Raw genomic sequence first — 8,621 nt, 5'->3', positions numbered from 1 at the left:
GAAGGAAAAATACCACATGATCTCACTCATTCATGGATAATAGAGACCATTATAAACTTTTGAACAATAGTAGATACAGAGGCAGAGCTGCCTCAAACAGATTGTCAAACTGCAGCGGGAAGGCTGGGGAGGGTTGGGGGGCAGGAGGCAGGGTGGTAAGAGATCAACCAAAGGACTTGTATGCATGCATATAAGCATAACCAATGGACATAAGACACTGGGGGATAGGGGAGGCTAGGGGACTGTCTAGGGGGGGGAAAAAAATGGACACATATGTAATACCCTTTGTAATAAAAAATAAAATTTTTAAAAAAAAAAAAAAAAAGAAAATTCAGTAGCATTTAGCACGTTCCCGGCACTGTGAGCCACCAGCTCTGCCTGGTCTGAAACATTCCCCGCACTCCAGCCCAGCCCTCTGAGCGGGTCTCGTTTCCCTTCCTTTGGCCCCAGCAGCCCACCTGCGAGTCTTTACTGATGTAAGGAGCCCTCACTCTTGCCGAGCCTCCATGAGGCTGTGGTCAGTGTCCAGGAGCTCCTGCCCCTCTTGTGGGCATCGTGGCAGCCTGGCCTTTCTCCCTGGGACACGCGCTGCAGGCGGTGCTCTGAGTCAGCTCTGACGGGGCAGGGAGAAGGTGTCCTCTGGGTGGGATGGTGCGCTCTCAGCAGAGGAGATGGGCGCTGTAAATGGATAGATTTGCAAACGTGTCTGAGTCGCGTGGCAGTGCGGGTACTCGGCTCTAGAGCACAGGTGTGTCCCATTCAATAGCCACCCAGATGGCTAGGTTGTCTGTCTCCTGTTGGGAAGGTTTGAGGCAAACTCATCTTTTTTTTTTAATACATTTTTTATTGATTTCAGGGAGAAAGGGAGAAAGAGAGAGAGAGAAATATCAATGATGAGAGAGAATGATGGCTCGGCTGCCTCCTGGGGATCGAGCCGGCAACCCAGCCTGTGCCCAGACCGGAATCAACGACAAGACCCTTCCATCCGCAGGCCAAGGCTCTATCCATTGGGCCACACCAGCCAGAGCCAGACTCACCTTTAATTCCCTCAGAGGCCCATGTTTTAAGAGACATATTGTTTCTTTATGTTTGAGTGGTTGGCATATGAATTGGATGGGGCTCTTCCTTTATCCAATGAGGACAGAGATTCCACAGGAAAGTCAGTTTATTGGGACACCATTTTGTCACTCCTGTTATTTTATAGACAAATGCGATTTCCTGTCCAGCTGTCCCTCAGAGCCATTGTCTGTCTCCCATTACGTTTGGGTTTGTAAATCCTGTTTCAAGTTATGAGATTCTTGCCTTCACAACTTTGACAGACTTTTCCTTATTGAGTTTGAACTTCACTGGGATCACCAGCATTGAAACCCGTCTTTTAATTTCAGATTCAGGTTTAGTGTATGATTGGAGGAGTCTTTTTAAAAATATGTATATTTTATTGATTTTTACAGAGAAGAAGGGAGAGGGATAAAGAATTAGAAACATCGATGAGAAAGAAACATCGATCAGCTGCCTCCTACACACCTCCTACTGGGGATGTGCCCACAACCAAGGTACATGCCCTTGACTAGAATCGAACCTGGGACCCTTCAGTCCGCAGGCTGACGCTCTCTATCCACTGAGCCAAACCGGTTAGGGCTGGAGGAGTCTTAATGTTATAGAAACAAACTGTGGTAGTGAGTAATTTAAAATTTTTAATTTGTAAAAACCCAAGTTCAAAAACCAGTTTACTCACTTTTTAGATTTAAGTTTTTATATGTTTTCAGAGTCTCAAGTTTTTCAGCATTTATACGTGTTGTTTCTGTTGGTCTTTCCTGTCTTTCTTATTCTTCCTTAGTAACGGGAACAGGCTCCTCACAGACAGGCCTTTAGCCCAGCGCACGGTGTCACTAAGACCAGTGTGTGTCGTGTGCTCACTGTCACTTCACCGATCCACTCGGGAGTTCACGTCGTGTCACTAGCCCGTGTCAGGAGCACAGACTCCTCTGTGCCTCGTCCCTTGGAGCTGCGTCAGGGCGGGGCTGGATAGGTCACCTGGGAAGAACAACTCAGTGTCCTGCCTTCGTTTTAGTGTTTTGATTTTTTTTAAACTATCATGATTGTTTACAAGTTTCTTTCTCTTGTTCTGCTTGATCCCCCTCGTCTGTTTTTCTCCAGGAAGTAGACCAGGTTGAACAGGTAGGACCTCCTGTGGGCCTGAGCCTGGCTCTGTTGGCTTAGCTGAGTTTCTCATGCTGCTTCCATGTCAACACAGTGCTCAGACCGGACCGAGCGTCCATAACACTCATCCGGCAGCTGAAACACGCAGTACTAAACCCCTTTGGACTGTGCAGCCCTTACCAGCATTTCATAACTTCTGCTTAATGCACTTCCGTGTGGATATGAAATGACAACAGTCTGTCTCTTCTCCTCGTTCATCCTTGGTTCCTATCCTTTGGATCTCATCTGAGGTTGCCTGGCCTGCACATATGTCGGGAGAGGATGCGATCGATCAGTACTTGATACTGGGTTGCTTGGCGTCCACGCCAGTGACTGCTAGTATCCGGGTGGCTGGGTAACCATGGATACGTGTGCGCGCGCAGATTACCAGATAATGCACAACCTCTGATTCGGTGCTGGGCTCCTCGGGATCCCATTTCTCCATTGATTCATACATGGTAGCCAATTAGAGCCCTGTGTCTCCGTGAGCCCAGGAAGCCCGGTGGCTACTGATTTCCCACTGCTGTGCGTGGGCCCAAATTCCCCGGCAAGTATCTGGTATCTGTGGCAAGTGCGCTGGCGCAACGGGAAGGTACTGGTCTATCCTCGGCAGCTTTCAGGAGCAGCTGGTGGTTGCTGTTTCGGTTGGTCCTGTGACGGCTCACGGGATGCGTTCTGCCCCCAGAAACAGAAGAACATCGCAGGGGCGCTTGCTTTCTGGATGGCCAACGCGTCCGAGCTCCTCAACTTCATCAAGCAGGACCGAGACCTGAGCCGGATCACCCTGGACGCCCAGGACGTGCTGGCGCACCTGGTGCAGATGGCCTTTAAGTACGGGACCCGTGTGGGGAGGCGACACTGTTTTAGAAAGATTTAAATCATATTATGTTCTCTTAAATTTTCAAAACTAATTTCAAAGGTTTTTATTTGCCCTGTTTGAATAATATCAAGAAGCATAAATAACTATGCAAAATGTGTTGACTTGATAAATTGAATCGGTGAGCTGTGTTTCTTGAATCGTGAGAGTGAAGCTATGACATTTTTTAATGAAATCTTTCTGAGCAGTGCAGGCTGTTCCGTGGGCACCATTGTCTGACAGCAGCTCCTCACGCTGACATCATGAAAACTGTGCGTGTTTTCAGGTACCTGGTCCACTGTCTGCAGTCAGAATTGAATAACTACATGCCGGCCTTTCTGGACGACCCCGAGGAGAACAGTCTGCAAAGACCAAAAATAGGTCAGGACAGTCATTTCTCCTCCCCCCACCCCCTCCCTCCCTCTTGTTTAACTTCATTTTAATATTTCATATTTGTAAGAGGGAGGTATTTTGAAAATAAGCTATCGGATTGGGCATTCTTGTTAAAGCAGTAAGTTTTACTAGCGGTACCACCAGCAGTAAGTTTTGTTTATGAAAAGCTCTAATTGGGTTTTTCGTGCTGGTTGTCCTCAGAAAGTCTCAGGGTGAACTCAATGTTGAGTAAGTACAGTTGATGCCTCTGTGTGTTTAAAACACATTCTCCTTCCTGTTGAACAAGTGGCATTTTCAAAGTGCTCCGGCAGTGATTGCTGTGACTTCTGACTAAATTTACTGCCGATTTGAGACTCCCGAGTGACCAGGGGCTCTCTCGCCTGTCTCTGCAGACGACGTCCTGCACACGCTCTCGGGGGCCATGGCGCTGCTGCGGCGCTGCCGGGTCAACGCGGCCCTCACCATCCAGCTCTTCTCCCAGCTCTTCCACTTCATCAACATGTGGCTGTTCAACAGGCTGGTCACGGACCCCGAGTCGGGGCTGTGCTCGCACTACTGGGGCGCCATCATCCGCCAGCAGCTGGGCCACGTGGAGGCCTGGGCGGAGAAGCAGGGGCTGGAGCTGGCCGCCGACTGCCACCTCAGCAGAATCGTGCAGGTGGGTGCCCCTCCCGCCCACGTGACGAGCTCGTCGCCAGTGTCTCTATTCCATCCTGGGTGACAATGCGGACTCGACAGAACTCCGCCTCCCGCTGAGGTTTCACGGGTACAGAACCTGAGACCCCGGGGTGTCGTTTGCCTGGGCCACGAACACAGTGCCGTGCGCTGGGGCCTCACCCGGCAGAGATGAGGGTGAGACGGGGCTGCATCCTCCGGGGCTGGAGGGTGGGTCTGCCTCAGCCTTTCCTAGCTCTGGGGGTGTGCTGGCATCTTTGGGGTGCTGGGCTGGGGGAGCACCCCTTATCTTCCGCTCACTGCGCATGTCTGTGTGCAGATGCCCCCTTTCCAAGGACAGCAGTCAGAGGAGGTACGACCTCATTTCCCCATGATGGTTCCACCAAGACCCCGCGCCCAGGCCTCTTTCTGAGGTGCCCGGGGTTAGGACCTCAACGTGGGGCTTGGGAAATACACTTCCGCCCATAGCAGGTGGGAGCCAGCCGGTAACTGTCCTTCAAGGGTCTGTTTTTGAGTTGAGCAAGGCATGTTTATCTTATAGCTCCTTACTGAGAGGAATTGCTATTTAATAACGGACAGTAAGTAACTCCCAAGAATACAAAACCAGGAAACACAAAGCAGACACCTGTTTGTAGTCGATGCCCAAAGATGGAGGGAAAGGAATGGGAGCATAGCTACAGTCGTAGATGCACAGAGGGGAGGGGAAAGGCCGGAGCCACCCCTCCAGGAAGCCAGGAGGTCACGGGGAGGGAACTGAGGCCCTCACCCCGCGTGTCCTCGCGCCGTGCGGCCCAGAGCTCGAGGGGTTGAGGCGAGAGCCGCTGGTGGGCAGCTAGGGAAATGAGGGAAGCCAGAACGAGGGCAGTGGCTCTGTTACTGCAGCGAGTCGTGTGTATTTATCTTCTCAGCTTCATCTGTTCTGAGGAGGTGCGCGTGGACATAGGCTCTGCCTCCTGCTCTGGGGCGCTGAGCCATCTCAGTGAGTGTCTCTTGGACCCAGCAGCAGCCGTCCGAGTGGTCATGGACGTGGTTCAGTTCCTAAGAGAACGTTTAGATGCTCTGTGAGCAGAACAAGTGAAATTCATCGTGCGCTTGTTTCCGTGACATGAGGCCCTCTTCGGCCGCCTTTCCCTTCGGTTTATGGGCCCAGTCAGTGATGGAAAACCGTGTCCCAGAACCAGCCAGCAGCTGCCGCACTGCGCCTTACATGCAGGGACTGCACCGCCCACGTCACAGCGTCCGATTCTCTCCAACAGGCCACCACCTTGCTGACGATGGATAAGTACGCGCCCGAAGACATTCCCAACATAAGCAGCACCTGCTTCAAGTTGAACTCGCTGCAGCTGCAAGCCTTGCTGCAGAATTACCACTGCGCACCTGACGAGCCCTTCATCCCCACGGTAAGGGCAGCGCCGGCGTCTGGGGCGGGTGGAAGCAAAGGAAAACTCATTTAACGGTTTCCTTTCACTTTAAAAACAAGCTTATTTACTTGACCAGTCTACACGACCATGTTTGCTGTTGACGTATGAGTTCGAGTTCAGTAGAAGTAGAAACTACATAAGCATTTAAAGTAGAAAGGGTTTTAACCCGGTCCAGTACTTGGTAAATCATTGGGAGACCAGCAGGGGGGGGATGCAGAGCACCTGACTGCTGACACCCACTTCTCAACTGCCAAGCTGGCTGTGTATAACGTGGGACCTCTGCAGGTACCTGAGAATTAGAGGTGAGGTCATTGCATGAGACACCCATCTCCCGACCTGCAGTGCTGAGTTCATGCCTGCAGAAGGCGGCCTCAAGAACAGCCCCAGACAGCTTCCCAGCTACCTGCAAGCGACGCCATGTGCATCGGTACCCTTAAGGGAGTACAGCTCCGGGTGAGAAAGTGAGAGCAGTGGTCGGCAAACTCATTAGTCAACAGGGCCAAATGTCAACAGTAAACGATTGAAATTTCTTTTGAGAGCAAAATTTTTTAAACTTAAACTATACAGGTAGGTGCATTGTTATTAACTTAATTAGGGTACTCCTAAGGCTTAGGAAGAGCCACACTCAAGGGGCCAAAGAGCCCCATGTGGCTCACGAGCCGCAGGTTGCTGACCACGGAGCTAGAGCCCAGGCAGCCTGGATGGATGCCACGACGTAATTTGTACAGGAGCCAGATACAGGTACAAGCTGTGCTCCGACCATCCGACTGGAGAACAGAGGAGGCTCTGGAGTTGGAAGCCTGGGTCGCAGTGCCTGGAGGGGCACGAGGGCTGCGGCGTTGAGCCGTGTGCTCACTTCCTGTGCTGTGGCCTTTCCCATGTGCACAACCTGTGTCCATGAAACTTGTCAAACAACATCACTTACACCCGTAATTCAGAAAGAACGTCGGTAGCCTGGACATGGGTGTTTTATCTTGAGTTTTTCATTTCACTTTGAGTGAGCTCTTGCCCGTGTCGTTCAGCGTTCTACAGAAACAGGGCTGTTCACACCGGGCGCTGAGGAATTGTGCAGGGAAAGATGATGACTTCGAAAAGAGGCAAAGCCCATCTTCTTGTGGTTGAATAGTTTCTTCTCGTTTAAGCTGCACGTTACTTGAGATTAGTCATTAGTATCTGGGTTCACTTAAGTGTGTGCTTTGCTGGTGTCCTGCTGCCTCACAGGCTGATTCTGAACCTGTCGTCACGTTGTCCCCACCTGGCCTAAACAGACGCGAGGGTAATTGCTGCTCAGCAGCCCCAGTCACGTAGCATCTCATTCGAATTTGCATTTCTCTGCCCAGGACCTGATCGAGAACGTCGTGGCCGTGGCCGAGAACACGGCCGACGAGCTGGCGCGCAGCGATGGGCGGGAGGTGCAGCTGGAGGAGGACCCCGACCTGCAGCTGCCCTTCCTGCTGCCCGAGGACGGCTACTCCTGCGACGTCGTCAGGAACCTTCCCAGCGGCCTGCAGGAGTTCCTGGACCCCTTGTGCCAGCGGGGTAGGTGTTGCTGCCGGGCCCGAAACCTGACCCAGCTCGGGTCTGTTCTATGTGCAGTCCACTCGTGTGGCGCTTCGGACGAAGGCACTGCCCCAGGGACTCGGAGGGAAGTGTTTCCCAGTGACACGGGGTCACTGATGTGCAGACACAGTTCCGTGGGGGGTCTGCACCCCTCCTGTGACCACTGGCTGCTCGCTGGGCGGCACAAGGGCCTTTCCTTCTGTTCCCGGTGTGGACGGTGGGTTATGGACATGGCCTCGGAGCTGAGGTGTGACAGCAGTGCCAGCGGAACAGCACAGGCTTCAGAACGGACGCCCGAGTCCTGGTCCTAGCCCTTCTCCTCCAGTTTCTCTTGTAGAGTGGGTGTGGGGACAGTGCCCACCTCGTGGGACTGTAGCGAGGAGCCCTGGGAACTGGGCCCCCGGTCTCTAGGTGCCGGTGGCTGCCCTGGCTCCGCTGTCTCAGTGCAGCTCAGCTTCCCCGTGTCACTGCGTCTTCCACGTGTTCTCCTACATGGGTGGGTGCAGGGGCTCGGTGATACCGGAGGTGGGAGCTGTTCCTTAGATAGGCTCGGCCCCTGGCTGCTGCTCTTCTGTAGCGTGGAGCTCAGGCGAGTACAAAGCAGACCGAACTGCAGGGTCCAAGCAAAAGGAATAGGAGAGTCGGGTCTGTGTCCACAGGAGCTTACGTTCGGTGAGTGTAGGGTTTGACTTCAGTGACTGCTGCTTTCACCACTGAGTTTTACGTCCTCAGAGATCTTGACAGTTTAAAACGTTGGCCAAGGCTGCCTCTGGTAATGCCAGTGAGTGTGGCTGTGGCCCTCCAGGAGTGCGGGGGCTGGCGTGTGGCCTGTGGAGGGAGGAAGAGGCCCAAGCCCCGGTGCTCCTCAGAGACAGTCGGGCAGTAGGAGTGCCAAGTGGCGCCTGCAGAAGGACCCTGAGCTGGGCTGGCACCGGGTGTGTTGGAGGTGGTCCCGTGTCCCTCCCTGCTGCACCACGCCTCGCGTCGGGACCACACCCTCACCCGTTCCCACACGGCAGACACAGGTGTGATGGTGGCAGCAGCCCAGGCTGGGCTTCTTGCCCGGTTCTCCCATCCCTCCTGCCCCCACACTTCACATCTGGCTGGTCTCTGGCTCTCCCGTCCCCTGTCCGCCTGGAGTCCCGGACTGCTGTGCATGCAGCACCTCCCGCAGCTCGCCTCCCTCCCGCAGTGCACGAGCGAAGGTGTAGACAGAAAACAGATGTGGGCACTAGTGGCACTGAGGGTGCCTTTCCGTCCTGCCATTTGCTTCCCTTGCCCCAGGCTTCTGCAGGCTGGTCCCTCACGCTCGCTCCCCGGGCACCTGGACGATCCACTTCGAGGGCGCCGACTATGAGAGCCACCTTCTGCGCGAGAACACGGAACTGGCAAGTCCCGCGGCTGAGGTGGGCGGGAAGGACGCGGGCCTGGCACTTGGAGAAGAGCATTGGGTTCCTTCCTTGCCTACAGGGAACATGGTTGTGACAGGAAGATCTTAAAGTTGCCTTTAAATACCA

The 8,621-nt window shown here is 53.5% G+C and overlaps 1 protein-coding gene across 1 annotated transcript in view; it reads left to right on the top strand.

Moving 5' to 3' along the window:
- The window catches only part of MLLT4 (myeloid/lymphoid or mixed-lineage leukemia; translocated to, 4), a 69,988-nt gene that overhangs the window by 30,818 nt on the left and 30,549 nt on the right, over nt 1-8,621 (top strand). The window contains exons 15-20 of the mRNA XM_015558376.1: nt 2,885-3,030; nt 3,342-3,436; nt 3,841-4,106; nt 5,380-5,523; nt 6,885-7,083; nt 8,389-8,492. Coding sequence (XP_015413862.1) covers nt 2,885-3,030; nt 3,342-3,436; nt 3,841-4,106; nt 5,380-5,523; nt 6,885-7,083; nt 8,389-8,492 — 954 coding nt within the window. The remainder of the gene's footprint in view (nt 1-2,884; nt 3,031-3,341; nt 3,437-3,840; nt 4,107-5,379; nt 5,524-6,884; nt 7,084-8,388; nt 8,493-8,621) is intronic.

The sequence above is a fragment of the Myotis davidii genome, unplaced genomic scaffold (assembly GCF_000327345.1).
Source record: "Myotis davidii unplaced genomic scaffold, ASM32734v1 scaffold592, whole genome shotgun sequence".
NCBI lineage: Eukaryota > Metazoa > Chordata > Mammalia > Chiroptera > Vespertilionidae > Myotis > Myotis davidii.
This window is presented reverse-complemented; position numbering and strand designations above follow the sequence as displayed.